This window comes from Boleophthalmus pectinirostris, unplaced genomic scaffold, assembly GCF_026225935.1.
Source record: "Boleophthalmus pectinirostris isolate CB_2022bp ecotype Guang Dong unplaced genomic scaffold, ASM2622593v1 HiC_scaffold_23, whole genome shotgun sequence".
Classification (NCBI taxonomy): domain Eukaryota; kingdom Metazoa; phylum Chordata; class Actinopteri; order Gobiiformes; family Gobiidae; genus Boleophthalmus; species Boleophthalmus pectinirostris.
This window is the reverse complement of record NW_026571207.1, coordinates 19510727-19537308: the sequence shown is the minus strand read 5'-3', so window position 1 is coordinate 19537308 and position 26582 is coordinate 19510727. Positions and strand designations below refer to the sequence as shown.

Genomic DNA, 26582 nt, shown 5'->3' with positions numbered 1-26582 from the left:
CTTTCAAGTGGTCAGACTTAGTTAAACTTATTTAGAATTATTATATTTGTTTGATATTTGCAAAATGAAGAAATGCGTGGCTCTGCATTGTCCATGCGTTTTATGGCCATTAACTATGACACCACTGACCCTTTAAAACAAAAGGGAACCCATTATGTATAGACTTGTATGAGCCTATTGTTCTGCATTTGAGCGCTCAGAAAGTACTCTGAAATTTCAGGTTTGAACAGGAAGTTAAGGGAGCCTGTGCCTATTATTAAGCTGTTTTAGTTCAATATCATAATTTACATGTTAAAACCTATGTTATAGATTAATACTGAATACCAAATGCATAATATGTCCTCTGTAATGTTGACATGTGATCATGACTCCATTGTCGTACACAAATAAACCTTCACAAATTATAGTGGTTAGTAGTCAAGGTACACTTCATTATCCTCTTACAGAGATTTGTCCTCTGAATTTTACCCTTCAAAGGTGCTGGAGCAAACTGTAATTTTGGGAAGCTACATTGTTAATCCAGTCTAAATAAAGATCTTTTGGTGGACATTTTCTGTACTGAGTTTGATATGGTTCAGTTGTATTTTATGATGATGTCACTTAGTTAAATCATGTATGAAAGACCAACCTTGAACTCCCATTAATCCCTGATAATTCATGAGATATGAATGTATGGAGCGATGCATAATGTACGCTTGAATCTTCACATACATTTGTGATTATCTACAGTATGTCCCCTAAACTAAAACGTTATCATATTTTGTATTCACTCTGCTATGTCAGGTATATGTTTAACAGAATGTATAACTTCTTTGCAAAAGCTACATCTTGTCAAATCAGAAACAACACAATTTACATTTTGAATATATAATTATCAATACAAAATGTTTTTGTGATTACTGAAAAATGGGGAAGCATCTAATGTCGGGGAATATTTTGTCAATATAAGCTAATATCATAATTACATAAGATGAAAGAAAAAAGTGCCCCCTTACTTTTTTGCTCACCTTGCTTTTATGTTAAAAATATAATTTAATTTTAAATTAAATTAAGACTCTATGCTAGCATTCTAAATGCTGATTGGACAGTAAGTTGAAAATCATACAGTTCTGGTGTTTTGTCTTGTTGCTAGACTTTAGACTAGTTTTTAAAGCAAATTATAAGTGGATGTATTAAAGTAGATGAAACAAAAAACAAACAAACTGTACAGCCTCTCTCTCTGTCAGCACAGTAATTTTCATCTCTAAACTCAAGTGAAATGAGACGGATATAGATCTACAGTTAAATATGCTTTTCAAAATTGACATTATGACCCAAATACACATAATACTTTGCTTGAAACTCATTAATTTGAGTTGCCAATTCCAAATCAGTTTGTAATGTTGCAAAAAGCTCCATCAAGGACAAGGACCAAGCACATAACTGATCTTAAATCTCAAGGACCAGAGGCCAGACTGAAAAATCACTACAACAGGTGTTCACATTGAACATTTGTTCCCGTAGGTGCATGACCTATAGACAAAAACACTTTGGATTGAGAAAAACTGAATACACAACACGTCACAGCATATTTCTTGGAGTTTAAAGATTAATGAAATCAATTTCGCACAGGTCATTCCATTTGCGATCAAACTGTTATTTGTGCCGAAATGTTGGTGTTTGGAAAAACATTGATGATGTTCAGCTGCATTTGTTTAATTCAATGTCAAGTAGAGACATTATTATGCCTATAAGTAACCACAAACTTTGTCCCTTGAGTTTTAGTGTATGAAGATGTGCAGTGTCTTTTCAACACAATATAATTCTCTAGTATTTACTCGATTGAATGACAATCCTTCCAGGGTATTTTCAAAAACGGATGCCACTGTGCGATCAGAAGCATATCATTTCTCCTGATTCAATAATCTACATTTTCTTGCCTTTTCATCTGACAAAACCATCTATAAATAAATAAGCCCATCACAGCATGGTTTACAGCAGTGGCCCTGGCTTCACATAGAGCATTTTGAACCTCCAGAGTTGGAGTCATAATAAACATTCAGTGCCACTGTAAAAGCACCAATTTGTCTTGCAGTGAGTTTTTCAGTTGTGAGACAAAGCAACAGTGGAGCTCTGAATAAAAATGCTTTCATTTAATGACACAGTGTTAAGGCCAAAAAATACAAATAGCAAGTAGATTTAGTTTTTCTTGCTGAAAGAACAAGTGAAATAGAAACACAAATGTTGAAGTGCCAGGGAAAATGTTGACGAGGCAGTAACCTGTTAGATGGCAGTGGATGGAACAGACAACAGCAGTAATTGGGCTAAAATCATGATCAAACACACACTACAGTCCAGACAGGACCCAAGCACACCGCTTTGTTCTCCTTCAAATATAACATACAAAAGTTGGTTATTCCACTGCCCAAAATTCAACTTCAATTGTAGATATTACTATCAGTTCAGGATGATAGTAGGCGATCAGCTTTACATTAAACAGGTTGCATAATTGGACTTCTACTGTCATGTCTCAAACAAAGAGGAATCTAAATCAGTGGTGCTGGGGGCGTGGTTGCTTTGGGGAGGGGGGGTGCTGACGGGACAGTGATGAAAATTGCTGGTAGGATAATGAGTCTTGTCTTTTCGTTCCTTGTCTCTCCTCTCATTACTCTGAAAAGTGACTGGTTGGAGAAAGTCTTCACAGTCTGCTGCCTATTTTTTAAAAAGCGTTGTGCCTTTAAATTAACTTATCAGCCTTTGCAACCCCCTCCATCTTTTTGTTCCCTCCTATGTCTTTGAGGTGGCTTCTCAAATCATCTGCTTACAGGGCATGGCCTTGCGTGCTGATTGGATTTTGAACTGGACATTCATTGTTAACCTATTACTACAGATTCATACAAATTAATTAACCTTTGTAACTCAGTGTAAACTAACAGGCAGAAAAAAAAAATTCTATCCAGGTTTGGCACTGACTCAAAGAGTACACTAATGACCCCGTATGTCTGGATTTTTGATGTGACAGAAACTGTATCAACCAGGGTTTGAAGTCTACCCTATAATTACTCGCCAACAACCTTTTTATGAAAATCAAACACTTGTTCATCAATCACACTTCTTATGTCTAGTAATAGAAAAAGCATAGAAAATAACAGAGCTACTAATCAATATGTGCAGAACAGCCGGTGATTAATTAAACCAATCAATCATCAGTTTTAGGGGCTTTTCTCTAAGGAGTCTTTATATTATCCAGGTTTGGGACTGGCTTGTTACCTCTTGTGGCTAGATTTATCCTTTCACTATCCTCTCCCTTTCACTCTCTCAGTTTGAACATCTTTCCTCTATCTCAGTCTACCATCTGTTTACTTTTTTCACATCCCGGAGAGCGAGGAAGTGAGGCCCAGACACGCAGGGAATCAAAGAGCTCAGGAGAGGAAAGAGCCTTTGTGGCAGAAGATACTTTTATAGAAAAGAGGGTCTTTTCTCTCAATATTCTTTCTTGTTTTTCCAGTCGTCCAGCTCCTCCTTCTTCTAACACAGCAGATTGTCCAGAATCAATAAAGATCGTTGTTGGCAGATGAAAGTCACTGGGCGGGACGGTGCCTCGCTAAACACAATCATTTGGATTTGTGCATAGCCACATGTGTGCTCTGCTCCCCGCCACGTGACGTCTACAAACAATTAAAGTCCCATACAGACACGCTGCTATGAGCCATATGGTGAGCCCTGACAGGAAGATGCACAGGCAAATAAAGAGGGGGATATTTTGAACAGGTGCAATCATATTTCAAATAAAACACTGACAGAGTTGTGCTACCTCTGGTTACAATGTGTCTCTTATTGCCTCTCCTTTACATAAATACACAGGCAAGAGGCAAATATTCATGTGGAGTGGTCCCCCGGGGCAGCATGCTCACCGTCTCGTTTCGCAGCCACAGAAATAATCAATTCATACACACCACACGCCCGAGTGTGATTAGTTTTAATAAGCTTTTGTCATCGCCTCTTGCATGCACACAAGAATCTCAATATTCACATCTCTCACACAAGACACATTATTCACTGGTTGCCTCGAGGTTAACACAAAAGCTAAACAGTAATGACACACGATTACAAGTTAAGGGCTTTTCAGACCGATTAGTCTCCACCACCAGTCTGATTCTGGCATGTTGCAATGAGTTTGCAAAAAGAATCAGGTGCAGAAGGAGATGGGCTTGGCGCAGACTGGAGAGAGCAGCACAATAAAGAGTCTATGGAGGGAAAGGTAGCAGCTGAAGCGGCTACATGTTGTCTGGGCAGAACATGTCCCTGTGCCAGGTGGGCAGGACAGGCATGGGACATGTATGAACAATATAAACAGCTGTAGAGGCCAGGTGGAAGATAAAACAATGGCTGACTGGAGACAAACAGGAGACACTACGCTAATGTTTACTTAGATCAGTCAAAGGTTTTAGAACACACAAACACCATCTCTGCAAGCAAAATCATTTGGTGAAGCATTTGCTGTGACAGAAACCAAACTGTAAAAAATAAGCAATGTGGAGTGAAAATCTGAATATATATATTTATATATATATTTTGAATTTATGTCAGTTAGGGTTAAAGGGGCAATAATTTAAATTTAGACAATTCTCTATTTGGAACTTCATCAGAGATACAGATTCTCAGACATCAATACAGCTCTTACATCTTCAGTCATTAACAAAAAAACAATAAAAATGTATAAACATCTGCAGAATGACCATATAAAGCCTCTTTTGTGGACTTATTTTCCTGCTTCAGAGGGGCTGTGATCTGCGTCAACAATGAAGGGAGACAGGAGGGAGAGCTAGAGTTGTGTATCCACAGCAACCAAACCTGACAAAACCACTCCACTCACAGTTTACTCCTGACAACAGCATCTGTGGGAGCACAAAGAGAAACATTTTTAAAATATCCAACAAGAAACAGTTGAACCTGGACATGTACTGGGTGCACTTTGGCTTTTGGCTACACTGGAATCATCTGTTATCCAGGATTTGTCACTCCAAGCCCAAGAATGGGCCAGAACATGCAGCCGCACATCAAAGGGGTTGAGCTGGTTTACTGGGGTAGACTTGGAGGTTTGCCTGTGTTGCACTCTGCTCCATACTGGCATAAATCTAATTTAGCTAACAGTAAGGCAATGCCAACTAACTAGTGCAACCTAATCTGCCCCACACATGAAGTAACTAACAACACACCAATATTTAGCTTGTTAGTTTAAAACAGTGTGAAGTGTGTGAAATTTAAGCCTGGATGTAGCATTAAACATCAGAAAAACTTGTTATTTCAGCCCTGCCCTAGTTCTAAGAAAAGAAAATAAGAGGTAGAATTTGACATAGTTTAAAACATCTAAAACATCCTTTCTTTGCTTTGAATATAGTGGCCAGTGGATTCAAGCTCAAGTTTAGATTTGTGACACCCATTTTTTTGGATTTCAAAGGCACTTTAAAAGCATGCAATTAAGTGGCCTCATTCATGCAAAAACATAATGGTTTCCACTCAATTTAATTATATCAGTATTATATAATTAGAGGTTTGGTTGCTCTTGCCTCAGCAAAAGAAACTTAAGTGTATATAATTAAGCTTATTAAGACTTAAAAAGATAAGAGGACCTGACTTGGGCACAGTTACTCTTTCTCTGTTGTTTATGCTAACACGCTAACTAATAAGCTAAGGACCCACTTTAAAAAATCAACCAAGAAGCCAAACAGACTATACAGTTTTTATCAGCTTAGGTTGCCCAGCAAAACCTTTTAAAATCTTTTAATACACACAAATAATACAATTAAGAGTCAACATTAAAATGGCTAACATTTATTTGACTATTTAGGCCCACTTGTATGCCATGTTATTTAAGTTTATTTAATTTGATTTGCTTACGTGAATAGCAGGTTTGAAACTTTTATTTCTATTTTTTTTATGTACACATTGAGTTCTTTTTCAAATCCTTACAACAAATATATATAATATATTATATATAATAACTGACAAATATATAGTGGTTCAAGATTTTCATGTTTAGAATTGATGTCTGTCCGGAAATGAAAGTCTCAAAGTGCATTTTTCAACAGCCATAAATCAGGGCTACAGTTGTTTGTACGGCCAACATTTTGCTGTTTGTTGTGAGGTTCAGTTCTCATATTATTTACTTGGTAACTTTCTTATTGTTTTGGAGGCCCACAGCAGTAGTAGAAAGTAGAGAGAACTATTATGGGAGCAGCATGAGATGTTCCAGTGCTATGCGTTTAAAAACCTTTAAGAGAGAGGTGAGTTTGATTTATCGTTGTGGTGAAACAAGGCATTAGAGGTTAAAGCAGCAGTTGTAATACCAAAGCTAATTTGAATAATTGAGTGAATGACTGATCATGCATAGAGGCCCAGACTGCTTGGCGTTATAACACTATCAATCACAACTGTAATCAAAACGAATGGCCAAAGTCATCATGTCAAAGCTGTGGGCCACATCAAAATTTACGTATTTACTAAACTTTAATCAGCCAGCCAGGTCAATCTGCATTGATGGGACAAGCCCATTATAGAGTAGTTTGAATCCTGTTAAAGAAGATATTTATCTTAAACTGACATTTCATTTGGAGTATATTTTATATACTGCACACCTATAACTATATATAATTCTTCCAAGAATCCACTGCACACCATGCTGTTACCTCTAATGTAATTACCACATTTCTGTACTTCATTCTGAAGGAACATGTAAAAGAAACACATGGCTTGCTACAGTTACAATAATAAAAGTATAAATAGTTCACACAGAATCTTTTGGAACAATTCTCTCAGCAGTTCTAAATGATCTTAGGTGTATTTTAGAACCCACAATGGGCACAACTGGATTTACCAATGGTGTACTAGGTCAAGTATTAAATGCACACCTCATCTCTTACCCAACTTTCCTCTATGTTTTTTTCAAATGTGTGCGATACAGAGGCCAGGTACATTTTAAAAATCATATTAACAATCTCCCTAAATGTATGAAATATAATAAAGCTATAATAAAGCGTTTTCATTATTAAGTCATTATTTTACTGTAGCACATAACTGGAACATAGTAATTGTACTACCGTTACATTGTCATTTTGCTCTCAAAGTCTGCAGTGCAGTGTAAGTGGTCAAGAAGAAAGAGTGGTGAACAGTGGAGGCTGACCTTTTTGTTACTAAACATGCACAAAGTTGACGGTGATTCTAATAGAATAGGTAAAGTGCATGCTAATTCCCAAGTGGCAGGTGGTCAATGCCTGAACAATACAGTTTTTGACATTTATCTATTCTATAATCTTCAGTTTTTAGTTACTCCTAAAGTCTTTATATCATATGTCTTTTTAAGCTTAATTTGTCTAGAAAAATAATGACTTCTCTTTGGGCTCAGACCATACAAATGGTTTCATTAAATGCGGTTAAAGTGAAAAGGGTCATTGAAGTATTGACGCGTATTGAAGCGTGCACAGGTGAGGTTCTGACACAAGATTTTTTGAATGACCTCATATTTGTGAATGAGGAGCATGTGTAAATGGCAGAGATGTTGACATGCTGTTTATCGCACCACTCTGACTGTAACTAAATTGAGTAGAGCTGAAAGTATGAATAGAGAGAGCACTCACCAGCGGGGAAGTACAGCGGGAGATTGTGCAGGTACAAGTCCTTATCTGTCGGTAGGAAGACACAGAAGATGACTCTGTCCATCTGAAACACACACACATGACTTTTTATTAACAGCAGACGCAATAAGCAGTGGCAGTGAGGGAACAATGTGATACACAGGCTCATTGTACAACACAGAGAGGAGAATGCGCCTAATGCATCACTCCATTAGTTAGCCATTAGCGTCCCATTATGACCATGACATAGAGCCTATTGTAGCTGTGGGGACAAAGTGCTTTAGAAGTAACAGTATCTTTTTACATGGAAGAGGACAGAAACAGCTGTAAAAGGATTTCATATGAACTAGTTTTAGGACAGTTTGTTCTTGTTATATGTAGTCAGAGTACACTTTATGGCAATAGGCCCCTTAGTCCCTCCTTATTTCAGTAGAAAACTGAGCAGTGAGCTCCCTCCCCACAAACCAAAGTCGTTAAGATAATAGATTTCAAATAATATTAAGACACTGACCAAGTGAGTGCTGTTATTGTGCAACAATAAACACTTTTTATGCTCTAGTGCTTCTGTCCACAGTATATTTACATTATAAATACTGGTCGTCCCATTGCAGCCTGATGATAAAAGTGAACTGTTACACTGGGTAAAACTCTACTGTATCCTCTTATTTTATCAGCCTAATGTCTCTACAATGGGTTAGATTTTTCTGTTTGCTGTGAGTCAGTATAATTTATTGCCTGGTAGTTGCTATCACTTTGTGTGTGGTGTGGGAGGCAGACATGCACAACAGCCAGCTTGCCCTCATCTCCGCCTTGGCTTCTGGACAATTACTGAGCTTCATCAGGAAATAGAGACAAGCGAAAAGAGAAGGCATAGGAATGTGCTGTGCGTAACTACATCCCCTGGGCTGGGTTTGGATGCGTAAAACCATGTTGGATTAGTCTACACTTGCGCCATTTTGCAGCCAGCTACAAATTAAAGCTAGTGGTTACAAAATGGCATCCTTCTCCAGAGCAGTAGAGGTTGATTTTGACCATAGAGAGGACCTCCGAAAAGATTATGAAATAAAATGATTATGAGATGGTTAGCAACAAATGTATTTATTTCTGGACAGTTGTTTCATGTATTAACCTGTACCTTGGCATATTTTTAATTATGCAATATGAGGTTCAATTTAGGCAATGCAGAGATATTGCCCTTATGTGATTATGACTGAAAATGACATTGTAAAATATAATCATTCACAGTGCCTGGTGTATTGACTGGATATTTGTGAGGAGTCTGGTCAATTTATTTTATTTGGTTTCATGAATAAATCATTCATATTTTTATTATTGAAGATAATGAAGACTGTTGGCTCTACAGCTCTGTGCTGTTTGAGTTTATTGTGTGGCTCACAGCATGTTCAAATTTTAATTTCAGTTTCAGCACTGGGGAGTTCAGGGCTTCAGTGATCCAACAATAGGAACTATAAACAATCAGAGGTTTGACAATAAAGGCTCTTCTCTGGTGTACACTCTCACAGCAAACATTCTCCGGTCTGTCCATCTCTGGAGTTTACAATAAAACATCTCTCTCTCTTTAAAACACACTGGAGCATTTTGTGTGTAAACAAAAGTGGCGCGCTCATTTCCAGCACTTTTGAGGGCACGTCCTCTACAGCGGGATGCATTTTGTGTGAGCATTTGTTTGCTGAACACTGCATGGCTGATGGCATCATCCGCCTAGTATTGCTGCATAGACTCATGAGACCAAGGCTAACAATAACATTATCAACAGGCTCTATGGGAGGTGGTACTGTGTGCTGCCTAAAGACAGAAGGAGAGAGGGAGGGTGGATTGGAAGGAGGTCTTAGAAGTCGAGGAGGAGGGTTTTAAGGATGTAGCGGTTTGATTGGAAAGTTTCCTCTTTGTTCTTCAGCGCTGGCTTCCCCTCCAGTCATCTATTCCATCATTTTGTCTTTTCTCCGCTTGCTTTCTCCAGAGAGACAAGCATGTGTTTGTGTGAGTTGGGCTTAGTCCCGCAAGGAGCCAATTAAAACACAGACTTGGCCATGAGCATGAGAGCCACAACTTGAACAAGGAGTCTGTGTGCATTTCAATGTATGTTTGTGCATGTGTGTTTGTGTCTCCATACAGCCCCTTCTCTCTCTCTCCCAGAAAAAAAACAACAACAACAGCTGTGTGAGAGGAAGAATACCTGGAGGAGATATATGAGAGAAATGTGCACAGAAATACACACCTTTTCATGGTGCTCATCCAGAAAATCCCTCACAGTGGCTAATGCCTCGTGCACGGCCTGCTCCGGTGGATATCCTGCACTGACAGCACACAGCAAATCAAACACAAGCAGACAATATGCACACTCATGTCCTTACATCCTTTATGCTGCATCTTTGCCTTCTACAACACTAGTCTCACCTTATTCCTTTGTAGAGGTGTAGGAAAGCTACATGCACAACACTATAAATCCATTAATATAATAAGGCAACTGTCTCTCGAGGCTATATTTTTTTATTTCAGATACTTGCAGGTTACATACTCCATTGTTTAAGCAAACACAGAAGAGAAATGTGCTATGCATTTGACCCATCATTCAAGGAGAGCCAACTGTCAAGAGCAGAAAAGTGCAGCTCCCAGGAACCTTTTGCCAGATTCATGGTCAGGAGTACCTAACTGCAGGACTATCACATATTATAAAGTCATCCACGTGCTCATGTTCTCCCGTTTCGACTATTGCAACTCCCTTCTCTCTGGCCTTGACACCAAATCCATCTCCCGCCTCCAAATGGTGCAGAACGCAGCAGCTCGGCTCCTCACTGGTTTTAACAATCAACACGTTACCCTGTTTTAGCTTCCCTTCACTGGCTGCCTTTGTGTTTTAGAATTGTGTTTTAAGGCTCGTTTAAGTCTTGTACCAAGTTAAATTTCAGAACTTTTAATCCCATATGAGCCCTCCTGCAGCTTTAGTTCCTCAGGCAGGTCTCTGCTAGCTGTTCTGCCCAGTCCAGGTTCCAGATGAAGGGTGAGCGAGACTTTTCAGTCCGGGCGCCTCGGCTTTGGATTGACCTGCCTGAGGAGATAAGGCTCGCACCATCAGTATCATCTTTCAAATCACCTCTTAAAACTACTTCTGTTAGCTGATTTTAACTTGATTTTATTCTTTTTTTATTTGTATTATATTTTAACTTATTTATTACAATGCATTGAATTGATAGCATCATTGTCTGTTTTTGTACACTTTCTGTATGTTATTTTACTGTTCTTTGATGTTCTTTGTTTTTAAAAACAAGGTTTACAAATAAAGATTTATTATTATTATTATTATTATTATTATTATTATTATTATTAAAAAGTAGGTAGGTAAACTTTATTTATACGGCACTTTTCACAGATAAAAATCACACGGACCACCAGGACTTCCCTACCCAGACACAGGATGAATATGCAAACTCTACACAAAGACTCAATTTAGTCTTGGAATGGAACCCAGACCTAATCATAAAATCTTCAACAAATAGTTCAGACAAAAATAATAATAATAACTGGAAAAACTGCATTTCCAAGGCAATGTCGCGCCATAGTGTTTAGTCCAATCAGATGCTTGCTGCTTCATTGTTGCAATTACAGCGAGCAGGATGTGAGGGTTGTCCAAAGGCACAGAGTACAGAAGGGTGCAAATTAACCTAAATGTTTTGTGCTAGCAACAAAAATACACACAGGCGCTGTTTGCATTTCTGAAATGTGATGTAACAATCCAAACTGGGCCCATTATGGTTTATAAGCATTTTATTGCATGGTGGAAAACAAGTGAAAATTGCCTTTCCTTTACTAGACTTGAAGCCAAATATTGTTCATAGAAAAATGCTTCAGAGCCCCCATTAACACTGCTGTTAGCAATTCAACTTAACTGGCAATTTACAGCTAAAACAGTTATGACGGCAATTGTGTTGAAAGTTCTCACATCTTAGAATGATCTCTTAGAACAGAGATTTGGTAATGCAGCTATAAAAATCTGTGATAGGATGTACAAATGACACTTAGATATGTAGTCTAGAAAAAGTGTGGTAGCCAGAGGACTAGACACTGCGGCACAATTATCAATATACAGTACATATATTTAATATTTTCTGAAGGGGTGAGTAAAACCATTTTTAGTTCTTAGTTTTACCTATAATCCATAATATTAACAAAACATATTCTTAAACCAGTTTCAAAAGAATGTAACAATTGCTTTAGGTGACCGTTTAAGAACCGTTTAATACAGAGAATCGTAGATACATACTGTGTAGGAGACACTTGAATCAATTACGCCATTGTTTTTTCTGTTTGGAAATGTCTCAAATACTGGCTCAAACCCCAGAGTGCACCCCAGGGAGAGTTCAAACTGCCATCGTTATGTCCTTCTCCTCCCAGCGTGAAGAGGGATTACTTTCAATATGACACAATCGTTGGCCTAATCTATCTTAATCTGACGCTCTTAATCCTGGGCCTTAATCTGTGGAGCACCTCTGGGTCGGAGTAGATAAGTGTCACACACTGGCTCCACACCAGTTTAATACAGTCACAGAGAGAATGAAACAACAAGCCCATGATGAAAACAGAGCAATCCAGATGGGGGACAGTGCCACTTAAAGCCAAAAGCCCTGCAGCAGCAATAAACACTTGAGGAAAGATAAAAACTACATCTCTCTCTCATACAAGTGAGTGGATAAGTGTGTTTGTTCTTGTGTAGTTTAAATGGGTGTAAACAGGCACTGACCGTAGATTCCTGTTGAGATGCAAGGGAAAGCCTGCAAAGCAAAAAACAACAAAGAAAAGCGGTTTACAGCGGCAAGGTGATCACATAAGTGCCTGTTTTTATCCATCGCTCGCACACACACACCAGTGAACACATCGCTCACTGTATTGTTACTACAGTTGTGCTTTTCAAAGACTGCATGTTGGGCCAGCTATTTTTGACAAGGCCACACACAGATGAAAGCCTCTCTGTGGCCCTGACCAGCAGTGTCAGAGTATATTATCACATCTACTGTATGTCTATGAATGTCTATGCCTCATAATTTAGCTACCTCATAGTGAATGTATTGCTTTTATTTGGGTTTCTGGCTCTAACAATAATAACACTTACATGGCCAGGCTATTATATACTATGCTGCACCTAGACTATTACGGGAATAATATTAAAATGTTCTGTGTTGATCCTACTGTATGTAATTGCCTTTTATTATTATTTTTTTAACCAGTCTCCTTAAGTTTAGACTTTTCAGGGAGAGAGTCTGACATCATGCTTCTCTCCATGCTTTGCTGGGAATGTTCCATAGTATGGCATTAAACATACCTAAAGGGCCAATAAATTCTCAAAAGTCTATCCATGACTTGCTTGTCCTTATTTAACATGATGTACTTTAAAAACAGTGATTACATGTTGCCTGAATTTAAAACTCCCTCCTCCCTGCGCCTGTGAGTGGTGTGGGCCCCCCATGCTCATTGTGCCCTCACCACTGATCGCGCCCCCCAATCTGTGGCTGTCTGCAGGCTGTTCTTGTAGCAGGACCTGAGAGCCCTCTTCTCAGCTTCTCCCACTTGCCCTTGTGCAATCGGCCCCACTGTATGGATCACATCTACAAACAAACAGAATAATAAATGTCAAATTAATGTAAACAAGATGTAGGTCATTGATGTGCAAATGCAATCAGAACCTGCTTTACTTGCAATCAGTAAACTTATAACAGGCATGGACAGAAGTGAGAAGTTTAAATGTCCTTCTTTCATTTAACAATTTTGCTTAAGTAGACATAATCCAAATAACTATAATTTTCAAAATGCAGCTTTTTCAAAAATAATGCCAAATAATGTTTCTTTCAAGGTAAAAAGTTATGCCAAGATAATAACAACCCAAAAATTGGAAGAGAGGGCTTCTCGTCTTTGAAAGCACACAAACTTCTATGAAAAATACAAATACAATGCTTGTATGGAGTATGTTTTCCTGAAAAATAATCTAGCCTTAAGAAAAACACTTACCCTTAAAGATGACCTTTAACTAAGTCCCTGAGGCTTACTGCTAAGCTTATATTACATAATCATTCGGTGTAATAAAGTTGTGTTTGCTAGTTATCTACAACTGTTGCTACATCAGTCATACTACTTCGAAGCACTGTGTACATATGCAGTGGGTGCAGGACTCACAGACATAAACTTTTTTAGAGTATTTGAGAAAAACAGAACAGTTTCATCACTGCTGTTTGCTCGCTCTTTGACTGACACCGCCTTGAAATGAAACGAGAGAGAAATCCTTCCACGAGAAAGAAGCATCTTAACAAAAACTGAAGTCAGAACAAGATGCTCTCACTGTCTACTTGGTTTGTAAGCAATGGGTCAGTGTGGACAGAAATGTATTCCAAATATGCCCACTGTTAATAATCAGTCTATTACCCAACTGCACAAAATTTTGTTTACTGATGTGTGTGGGTCTTATATGTTATGCTGTGATAATGATTATCATATTCCCTCAGTGAAAGGATCAACCAAGTTGTGCACATCTAGTATATTACATTGTAATATACTAGAAGGGAGAGGATATTAAAAACTTGCTTCTGCCTCCTCATGCTCCCTTATTCTCCAAGAAACTGAACTAAACACAGAACTAAAATAAATCATTTAACCTGCAGCAGTTTGACTGGAGCAAAGGACCCTTCACTTGATCTTTTACTTATTCTAAGACATCCATGAACAATCTGTGAGTTTTTCTGGTGAATCAACAGCTCTCACTCTTGTAATATTGTTTCTGAATTATTATTGAATCAAGATTGTGCATGTTTTAGGTTTGTGAGGAAAATGAAATACGAAATAGAAAACCTACTAAGAAAAAGGCAAAACTCCAAACGGAAATGCTCCTTGAGTTTTACTGAGCATGAATCTTAAGGAATGCTCTAACCTTGAAAACTTGCTTTCCCAAAGCTTTGTGTGAGAGATTCTTGAGACTGTCTAACAGACTGACTAATGACACAGCCTCCACCATCTATTTTCAGCTTAATGAAGCTTTTGTTCCTGATGCCTGCTGAGGTATTTCACTTGAACTAATTGACTGAATAAAGAGCAAACTGACTGTGTCTCATACAATTTATAATGGATTGGCAAAGGTAATGTTAGGACAGGCAAGCTCATAGATGTGGTTAAACTGGCTTTCAACACCAATGTAGCAGCTTCTGATGAAACTCTGTGTGGTGCCAGATTCACAACCACCTGCACATGGAAAAAGAAATCCAGTTCACATTAAACCACTGAGATCCCATTCTACTAGCAAACTTCACTGGGGTTATATAATCTTGTTTTAGGTTTGAGTCACATTCTGTTTAAGTGTGGATATGTGAAGACACTGGGGAATATGCACTCAGCAGTAATCCTTATGTCATACAGGGCATAGCACGGTGTAAATTATTAAACTTCTTGATATATAGAACCAGTATAAAAGATAAATGTGAGTCTTTGCTTGAAAATGAGTTGTTCAGTGATTATGGGCCAAGATCCAACCACTTGCATAAGGGAAAACTAATAATAAAATGAACCCTGAAGTGGGATAGAAGCTTGTATTGCCATAGATGTCAATCATAGCAGGCTTGCAGATAACTCCATAACAGAGTAATCCAGTCAGTATTGAGACTTAAGGAGCATCAGGGTGTTCAAATGCATCTGAAAAGACAGGAGTTAACCGGATAGATTTATCAGACAGTTTGGCCCAGGGCCCAATACAGATAGGGCAAGGCTGTCATCAGAATAATGTCTTCCTTAGTTAAATTAGGTATCTCCTTTGGCATTTAATGTACTTTTATGTTTTGTACATTTTGTTTTGCTTCCTTTAATTGCTTCCTTTAATGGTACCTTGAAGCATCAACTTTATGCTATTTTCTGATCTATGGTATATTGTTTCCTCATCACAAACATACCTGGAGTTGTGTTTTGTTTCATTCACACATGTTTAAAAACACAATCTGCATATTAAGGCTGAGTTCTTCTCTCAAATAGAAAACACTCACATGTGGTAGAACAGGAAGTGCTCCACTGTGTTTTTTTTTTTATTTTTATTTTTTAACTCCATACACCTTCTCTAGAATCATTTGGATGATTTCAGCCCTTGAATTGCCAATCTTTAGTGAATAAAAGGTAAAAGCCATTAACTTGCAAACTACTGCTTCATGAAGTCATTAGTTGAAGCATTTTCAGACTAATTATATAGGATTAGAAAGGTGTGTTTTGATCCGGGAACAACATTATAACATGGTTTAAAGCTCACAAGAATCTTTTTTTTTTCTGTAATATAAGACCTTGAGTTGAATTGGGTATTTGAAATGTATGCATTCTAATTCAATACAAAGACAAAAACAAACTTTTATATATAAAAGCTATCATTTTTGAATGAAAAACTGCTACCTTACTATGTTCCCTTTAAATTCTAATGGAAAATGTCACTTATAAGGAAATTAACTAAGCATCTACTGCCTGCAAGTCCACATGCTCAGACTAATTTTAATAAATAGGGTTAAGTTCCTTATACACTAATAACCTAGTTTTAAAACGTCTTCCTGAGTGGCCTATATTTGACTGAATAAATCCAACATGCTAGAGACCCCCAAACAAAGATTGAACCTTAAGAAAGTCTTTGAAGTTGAGAAAACCATCTTAAACTGTGTCATTTCTCCTCAGTAGTTTATTAAAGAGTACGTCACATGCATTAATCACACAGTTATTAAAGTCTCTCTCTCTTCAGTGTCAAATACAGAAACAGAGGCAGTTTTAATCCCGCCCTCAGAGGATCGGAGCCCATTAGGCAAAAAGATTTAACTCAGCACTGTGGGATTTTCTCAAATATGATCAGGTGATCTATTTTCAAAGCATAGTATGTAGCCCTTTTGCGCTTGCTCCTTCAATTACTCATTTGTTAAGAGAAATTGTTGCTGCTGTGTCCATCGATAAGGACATTGTGCCAGCTAACCACAATCAATGGGGAGTATTTGGTTTGCAAAGTAGAATGTGATAATTGTTCAGTGAAACAGGGCTACCTGTTACCTAACAAAGTGGTCACAGCAAGGACACTCCTGGGAACACCCTACAATTTATTTTAGTTTTCATCAGTCATTTCATACACTATGGAGTCTTAATCTCTTAAAAATGAGACTATAAGATCTGAAGTTGCAAGATGCTATTAAGAAATTGTATAGAGCTGAGTATGGTCCCAGGCTGGATTAAAAGAATGGATTGCAAATAAACTTGTGACATTTAAATAAACAACCCAAACCCTAAAACATTACAAATATTGGCTACATTAATCAATAAAGAGATTATTCAAAAGAAGTGGCCACAAGGGGATCACTTCACATAAGATATTGATTTATTTCAGGTATAGATTTACAACAATGGATACATAGATCTCCAAAATGGTTTACACCTCAAGACTCAGTAACTGAGTAATACTTAAGACTGAGACTGAGTAATACTTAACCAATTCTTACTGACACAACTGCTCTATTTACCATGCAATTTAATGGTGAATGTTGTGCTATTGCTATTTAGCTGCTATCTTACTTTAATACAAATGAAATTAATCTGAAATAATTGTGCATCCTTTGGGAACAGATATGTGTTATATGTGTTGAACTATTTATTTAAAGTCAACAACAAACAAGTGTTAAGTTTCAAAGGAGGCCAATGAATGTTATCCAGTGTTGTATATTTTGCAAGCTTATTCCAGTTCTTTTCTGTTGCTCTTTTGTAGAATATTTACAAGGATATCACCCTGGAATCATTCAGCAGAATTGGAGGAGGGAGTGTGATGAGTGCCTATGTCCCCTAAAGACAGCAGATAAAAGTGCTCAGTGCAAACACAAGAGCATGCGACTGACGTAGAATCCACGGATGTAAGAGAAATGGAACCCACAGTCCTCATCAAACGCCCCACTGATGCAAGTGGTCCCTGAGAAATCACTTAGTCTCAGTTATTTCAATCAAAAGCCCTTAATGTACATATAATACTGCCAATATACTTCTATTACATCTACTGTACTGAAGCAGGTTATGTCACTGTAGCCCACCACCGCACTGTGGCGAGTGTGAGCAGGATGATGATCACAAACTTATAAAAACTACAGTTTAAACGTGGCTATGTCTCTGATTATACACCAAACAGTTACTTTCTATCATTACATCCTACATCCTGCTGTTACCATTATTCTACATGTCATGCTGCATAAAAATCAAGCTCAAAGTTCAACAGCTCTCAGTCACAATGATCCCATACAATGTATAATAAGGCTATTTAAGCCTAACGTATAACTTCTAATGGGAGAATGCACTTGTGTAATCACACAATGACTGCAGCAACAATCTGACCCTGTATATCTCTCTGAATATAAGGTTCAAGTGTCAGTCTTCTTAGACATGTCTGCTGTGCCCAGAATAGACTCTTAAACTCAACAGTTCAGTGTTAAGTGCAGCTTCACACACTTTTTTGTGTGTTACTTAGTAACTCTCCCACACATTTTCATCATAACTTCTACTTACATTGACTTTCATTATGATCTGGCCAAAATACATCAGTTTTAAATGCAAGGCAACAATGTTTTTTCATTGACTGTTGATATTAAAGATGTTCAGTATTATGATATGATAAATAAAGTATTGATCTATCGATCTCTCTATCTACCTAACAGGTTAATAGTAAATTAACAGTAAAGTAACACAGCTTAAGTGGACGAAACACAATAATAATTCACGTCCTGCTGATTGGACCATTATTCATGGAGAAGGCATATGCACCGACACATGCCCATGTGTGTATTACAGACCAGTCGAATTATCACACTAAAATATGCTGTCACATCTTTATCCACCAGCCTACTTGGATTTAAACTGTTGCGCACATATGGCTCACCGTGCCTGTGTAAATGTTTACAAGTTAACACTTTACGTGTGAAAGGCGTCAGTAAACAAGGCCACTCGGCAGAAGCACTCACCAGGTTCAGTGTGTGTTCTGTGTGTCCGGGTCAACAGCAGGTCACTGAACTGAGAGCTGCCTGCTAATATCAAAATGTCCACACCACTAAACAGCCAGAATCAGCACCTCTGCATTAAAACACAACATTTACCACTTACGAATATGAGGCTATTCTTTCTCATTCTTTTCTCTAAGCCTTAAACTACTTTATAATGTATAAGTACATCTTAATTAGCCTTAACAACAAATGAACAAATACTTAATTCATAATGAACAATTAGTTTATTAGTGACTCATCAACAACTCTTAACCCCTTTATTAGTTACTATGCCTATATCAATCTTACTAAAATATGTGTTTATCACAAAATAAGTTTTGTGCTTTTTAAGGTAGTTATTATAACGTAGTCGTGCTTATTTCATCTTTCAGTTTAAACTCTCTTTGTCCTTTGTCGTCACTGTTTGTTCCCCTGAAGCCATTACCTCATCCACACCTCTGCCTCCACCCCATTACCCCGTCTCCCCATCCTCCACCTTCCCTCTCTCCCCCGCTTCTCTCTCTCTCTCTGTCACCTGAGCTAGACACTTCTGTCAGGAGTCGGCCTTATTTACCGCCTCTCCTCGCTCGTGTTTACATTATCGATCGGCTGGGTTGCTTTAGTTCCACCATACATCAACACCCCTCCACCCACCACCCGGTTGCTATAGCTTACAATCCGTAGACACACACATACAAACCAGGGGAAGAAACGAATGGGCTGAGATGGAAAGAGCTGGCGGAGCATGTTGAAGATGCGTGAAGGATTTATATGTGAAAGAGAGAGTGCATTTCAGTGTGGGTTATGGAGGGACATGTGCGCACAAATGGTGATGTTCATGCACCACATCAAATGTACATGGTACATGTCTAAAACATGTACAGCTGTAGTACAAACATTGCTTTACAATGCTTAAGAATTACATCATTTGTATAGAATAGGATAAATATATATCTGGCCTGGTTACCAGTTCATGTACAAAAAAAATAAAAAAAATGTTGGGCAGTAAATGTACTCTTTTGGAAAGTGCATTAATATGTATATTATGGACAATGTACTTTCCAGGAGCAATATCAGTGCTGAGAAATTGGATCTAATGGCTGCAGTTAACTGTAGTTCAATCTGAATACATTTAGGAAAGGAAGATATATTTAGTTGTGTGTTGGTCACTGTAATTATCATTTTTTATTATTTTTATTATCATGGCACAATAGAGAAAGCTCAAACAAAAAACGTTGCAAAATCCAGACAGCAGCAGCTTGTTAGTGCATAAAATAAACATGTTCTGGTAAAAACTAAGAAACTGTAAAAAAAAAAAAAAAAAAAAAAAAAAAAAAAGTTGCTTAAAGTGAAAATGTTGACAGAAGAAATTGCTGCACAAAATGATCTTAGAGTAATGTTTGTTTTCTTTTCTTTTTTAACATTCTTGGATGGTATTCACACCAAAAACAAATAAAAACTTTTCCAGACTGAAAAAGGATTACATTGCACATTTCTCCTACTGAGAAAGATGCCTGAGGACTGAGAAACGAGCACCTTGATTTTGAATGTGCCTTGTTAGCACGGTCATGCATGGAAAGTCTACATGAGTCCATAAAGCAACCACAATGTAACTACATTTAGCAGATGTTGTATGTTGCTTCAGTGATTGTATGGTACAGTTTTTATACTTTAAGCTCCATTGGCTCTCAGTTATTGCAGAGAGAGGAGAGAGAACAAAGAATACCAGCTCAGGGGGCTCATAATAATAAAAGACCTCATGGCTTTGTCCTAACCTCAACTCGTTTGTTTTATACTTCTAAAATCTAACCACAAGCTGGACTCTGCATTACTATAGTGCAAAACAAGTGTAGTCTAAAACCAGGGATTTAGCCCCTCACAGGGGGAATAACATACAAACTGCTACTCACAACATATCTGTCACAACAGTTGTGGAAAGGTTATCTGAGGATTTGAATGAGAATGAGGAAAACAAAGTCAGGTGCACAATTGTGTTTCATCTAAAAAGTGTTACATGAATGTTTGCAAGGATTTTTTTGTTCATAGAATAGGCCTATATTAAACCAAAAATTTTATCAACGGGAACATACACACACGCACACACACACTCGCACACACACACTCGCACACACACACTCGCACACACACACTCGCACACACACACTCGCACACACACACGCACACACACACTCGCACACACACGCACACACACACACGCACACACACACTCACACACACACACTCGCACACACACACTCGCACACACACACTCGCACACACACACACTCGCACACACACACTCGCACACACACACTCGCACACACACACGCACACACACACTCGCACACACACACACGCACACACACACACACACGCACACACACACTCGCACACACACACTCGCACACACACACACACACACACACACAAACACACACAGTCAAAATTTTGCAAAGCTGTATAAAAAGTGTAAAATCTAGTATTTAGTAAACAAAAACTGACCCTAGCAAAAGTTATACACCTCACAATGTAATGATAAAATGGTCCAACCTAGCTACTGTTGTACTTAAAAAATCTCCTTGTTCAAGGGTTAATGAGCCTTCTATTGTGCTCACCCATTAACATTCTTTTTTGTCCTATTATTAGACACTACTACTAGGCCAAATCAAAACATAATACATTTCCATAGTTATAGTGAAACACAGTATTTAAAGCTGAATAGGAACATTTTACCTCAGATCAGTGGGTCCTCGAGACATTTTTCCATTTAAAAGCATTTTGCCAACAAACCATTGTTTGAAGAGCAGGCATTAACACACAGATTATAAAATACAACAGTGATTTTATGACCCTTTTGAAAGCTTTATCATCATGACAAAAGCTTAACATGTTCACATAAAGCCTGTGATGCATGTATTGTATAAATGTGTTTGTGATAATGAGTGTGAAAATGTCCCCTGGCTGTGTATTTCATTGACATATTACCTTTGCTTTGGTGAATTCAAAAATATGTGACTCCTGCTAGTCTCTGTAGAGATTTATATTGATTTGCCTGGAATGTTTCACATTATGGAATATGTTCAATTGCAGGTGTTTTTATTGCTCAAAAAAGTGTGTGGCATGTATCTTGGCCTGGTGGTATTACCTACTTGCCTCTATGGAGATAGATACATTTAATGCCATACTAAGATTCCAAGCAAAGCATTTTTTATTAAAGATATGCGGCTGACAAGTAAAAGAAATTGTGTAATAGTGTAAATTAGTGTAAAGAGCTTAATTATTTCTGCTCTCAGAAAGCCAAGTCATTTAAAATCAAACCCCCTCTCCCTCCAAAAAAGTCTAAGTCGTGATATGTCTTTCCAAAGGTACAACAGTATGCAGTGGTTGGAGTGGGGACCAAAACTACAATGGCTATGGGCTATGGGCTATGGGCCCATAAAAACATCCCAAAATGATAACCTAATTCTGACTAATCCTCTTTTTTTTTTTTGTTTAAATGTTGCATCTTATGAATAACAGAATGTTGTTGTTTTTTTATTAGCGCATAGAAGCACAGGAGTCTAGCCTAATTATAACTACAAGCTTGTGTCTAACAGATGGTACTAGGACACTTTTACGAAACACATAGCTAAAAAAAAAAAAAAACACACAGTCTGATCCCTCACAGAAACAATGGTCTAAATAAGGAAAGGGTAGCTGAGGTAATGCTTATGGTTGTCTATAAGCAAGGATATTCAATATTTATAAAAGCTGACACAAACTCCCAGAATTAGCAAACATCATTATAGTCTAAAAATTATTAACCATGAAATTGTTCATCCAAAGCAAAAATAAACCTGCCAAGATGAAACTGACCTTTAAAATGTTGCTTTTAACGTATTTACACAGTTTTGTAGAGGATGTGAGTGGGTTTGCAGTATTTTGCTCGATAAGTTTGATATGTTTCAGCTCAAGGCCTCTGCTCTGTCCCTATGTGCCCTCTTACACAATATAGCGTCACACTGGCCTGAATCTTAAAAGAACTTGACTGCAGTGCCATCCGGAGATGGCTGCATGCTTGTGTTTTCACTCTGCTTCTTGTTGCCTGTCACTCCTCCCCTTGAGGCCTCCCTATTCTTACCTGCGGGGGCAACTTCTTCTCCTTTCTGCCCCAAATCCTCCCTGTGCCATCTGTCCAGCGGCTTCTCTTTTTCTGCTTTTAAAGAATTGGCAGCAAAAAGGGAGGGCTGGTCTTTTGTGCACTGGGCTTCAGTTTGTGCTCAACCAAGCGTACACATAAAATCCAGCGCCTTTGCAGCTCTACAATAGAAGTGCTCAGATCTCTTTCTACCTATACGAAGGCGACTAAATGGATGGAAGCGGACAGGATGCTAAAGGGGATGATTTTCCCTTAGCCAAGCAACACTGGTGCACTTTTTCCCCTGATCCTTTTTCTTTTTCAGACAGATGAATTAACTGAATGTATTAGCACCAAGGTTGTGATCATAATTTTGCTCCTCATCAGCAGCTGTAGTTGTGGTGATGATAAAATTTTGGCAGAGCTTTTCAACACCTCTGGAGCATCACACTGCTGATGCTGTGGCAGGGAGAAGAAAACATGTTGATGGGCCTGTCAAAAGAAAGTTATATCGAAAACTCTCTTTTAGACCAAAGCGGTGTGGGGTCCCAGGTGGTTTAAAAGGAGGCTCAAGGGCGATGATGGCAGAGCAGGGGAGGGCAGTCTGAGATCCAGCAAAAAGGGAGGGAATTAGAGACTGGATAGCAATGAGGAACACTCTAATCTGGGAGGACAAGGTGAAGCAGTAATTACTTAAGACAAATTAAAAATCACTAAAGTACTACAACTGGTCAATGAGCAACTCTGGACCTTTGTAGTACATTTGTATTTCTTCCAAACAACAAAAAAGCACTGAAAAGGAATATGACATTATTAAAGGTGGCATGTTACAAGTAGAGATGGAACAATAAACAATAATATAATTTCACTAGCTAGGACCACACCAGCAACGACATAGTGCGAAGAAGTTTATTGATAATGTACAAAGCGGGGCAGAAATGGCTGGATTGATACTATGGGTGGGGGCTCCGTCTCAATCTGCAATTGACCCAGCCGGAACGGGACCCCCTTTGTAGGGGTCTTATGACTGAAAGACGAACAAAATAGGGGATGGGAGGGTGGGGTCAAGTTAGCCGAGACAAACTGGGATGATGGGAAAGGCTACTGCATATAGGCTTCTGGGAAATTTGAGGCGTGGTCGAGGTGAGTTGTGGTTCGCTGGTGAGAGGAAAGAGCAGCTGGAGGCGTGGTCCTGCTCCTGAATCTCAGTTAACCATATTAACTACATTTATTGTGATAAAAATGGGAGAAAATAACCATTCGTGGGACATTTTATATAATCGTGATAATCGCCAACAAAGACAATCTGCATTTTATCACCAGAATGTGCATATCTATGATGGTTCTAGATCATACTTTTTTTTCACTTCAACCATTGTTTAAACATGAAACCGATACATAATATTAAAATTATTCTTATAATTATTCATATCCATAACATTTTAAACTGTCAGCAACTTTAATGAGTATCGCGATATTTGTCAATCACAATTATTCATGATAATCGTGACACTAATATAATTTCTATATTGTCCAATTCCTAGTTAGAAGTTATTCAAGTAAAACAACACACTTCAGAGGTCCATTGTACGCTAAGATGGTCTAAGTTATCTAAGTAGTATTGTGGAAAAAACAGATGACTAGAAGTTCACAATGGATGGATGAAAGGGTTGGGCTTGTGGGACAGGTGAAATATGTACTAATCATGAAATCACGCCCAACCAAGAGAATTCATTTTTCTTTTAGTTTCTGGCAGAATATAGGTACATTGATAAGGATGCAGGATATACATAGCATTGTAACTTTCCAGACAATACATTACAGGCCTCAATGCCACACTCATTTGATCTCAATGTACTGAGAAAATTAGAAGATAAAAATTGTGTAGGAAGATTGACAGGGAAAGGAAGAAGAAGTTAAATTAAGTAGGTGAGAGAAGGTGGGAACAAGGTGTTTGGAGAATGATGTATGAAAAATACATAATTTTAAGATGAGATGTGAAAAACTAGCTGAGATTGTGACAGCGACGATTCAGAGGGAAGAAACTGGCAGTCAAGCAGAGGAGGGGTCCAGGAGCGAGCAGTGAGGATTTTAATTAGCGCTAATTGGCCACTGAGGGAAAAGGAGCGGAGAGATGGAAGAAGAGCTACATCTGACAGAGTGAGATCCGTCTGCTTTGTACCTCTCCATCTCCTGCAGCACTTTTCTATCTGCGCCTCAGCCTCCTCATCATGTTTTCATCTTTTATAAACTCCAACTGTGTTCAAGCCTCCACCAGACAGTAATACACAATATATACTGTACACAATGTCCACCTCAGAAAAAAGCAATGCACAGTAAAATATGCCATAAGAAATGTAAATCTGACCTACAGCTCTCTCTCAGTGGAAAGGTGACGCTCCCATGGATTTACCGACTGAAACTGGATTATGCCGATGTGAACGGAATTTAAATTCTAGAGGCCATGATTGCTCACAGTAAACAAATATTATTGCAAAGCGACTCAGTGATGCCTTAAATATACATCCTGGCAATGGTAGGAGATGTTGTTAAAAGATAAAATTTTACTATACTGTAATTGTTTGTGCATTTTACAACATTTAAACAAAACAGAGTATTAAACTGGTCTTATTATAATTCTAAATCTCTTTTTTGCTTTGTGCCGTTTGTCTGGTGTTAAGAGTCATCTTGTGTTTTGGTGTATCTGTATTTAGCTGGGGACCAATGGGCAATAGGGAAACAGACTCATAGTAACAGTGTGTATTGGTACACAGGTGAGCTCAGGGCCTACAGTCGCCTCAACAACACGTCAGGACAATCCCCGCTGATGCAACTCAAGTGAGCAAAGCTTTTTAAAGTGGCCATTTAATGAAAACTCCCCTAACTTTACATTTAATGACAATGCACACAACAGGCACATTTCTGATTAAAACATCTCTGGTCTCAATGCTCGTGCTTCAGCTAACTTTAGCCAGGGCTTGTTTGGCTCTGGATTGTCATTTGTCAACATCCCTAAATTACATGTGCCCTGTGCTAAACAGTGGTGTGCCATAGACCCGGGGGTTGCTAGGCTACAGCTCAGGGATGCGGTTGGTTAAGTGGCTCTGGGATCACAGTCCGCCTGACAGCAGGTCCTCAGGACCATTTGGCAACTTGTGAGCCAGTGGCCCTTCAAATGGCACATCTGCTGGCATGCCCATACAAATCAGAGCACATCTGCTGGCATGCCCATTCAAATCAGAGCAGAGTGTTGAGTTTGAGATTGGACCTCTATCTCAGTCTATTCCTTCCCCTGTCGCTTTCATTTTGCCATCTCTCCGTTCTCAGTGCACCTCTGCCTCCAGAGGTTCTGGGCATGCTTGGTTACACTGTGCGGGGCTTTAGCTCCGTTGTTGTTGCTCCGCTGCCTCCTGCTGAGACGTAATCAAGCCCTGTTGTGAATGTTTAAGCACTGTAGCAAGCTCAGGTTGAATCATTTCTGAAGCTAATATTTGTATGAGAAGAGTGAGTCTCTCTCCTCTGCACACACTGAGCAGTGGTTTAGATTAGGTTTAGTCTGTTGTTACATGTTTGGTGTTGCCCCATGACAGCCTTACCCACATCCACATGTGGTGCACTCTGTAGTGCAGAAATAGGAGGAAATATACCCAGTTAACCTGTAGCAGTAAACAAAATATATATCCTAACCAAATATACTATAATTAACTTGAATTTCCCTTATAAATAATATATATATATATATATATATATATATATATATATATATATATATATATATATATATATATATTTATTTATTTATTTATTAACACACACACGCGCGCACGC

At 38.4% G+C, this 26582-nt stretch overlaps 1 protein-coding gene across 2 annotated transcripts in view; it reads right to left on the bottom strand.

Moving 5' to 3' along the window:
* Positions 1 to 2117: 2117 nt before the first annotated feature.
* The window catches only part of macrod1 (mono-ADP ribosylhydrolase 1), an 85060-nt gene continuing 60595 nt past the window's right edge, over positions 2118 to 26582 (bottom strand). For both annotated transcript variants that reach the window (XM_055159143.1, XM_055159144.1), the window contains 5 exons: positions 13113 to 13234; positions 12373 to 12403; positions 9853 to 9926; positions 7617 to 7698; positions 2118 to 4877 (listed from right to left, as the gene is read on the bottom strand). In XM_055159143.1, coding sequence (XP_055015118.1) covers positions 4852 to 4877; positions 7617 to 7698; positions 9853 to 9926; positions 12373 to 12403; positions 13113 to 13234 — 335 coding nt within the window. In that variant the 3' untranslated portion in view covers positions 2118 to 4851. The remainder of the gene's footprint in view (positions 4878 to 7616; positions 7699 to 9852; positions 9927 to 12372; positions 12404 to 13112; positions 13235 to 26582) is intronic.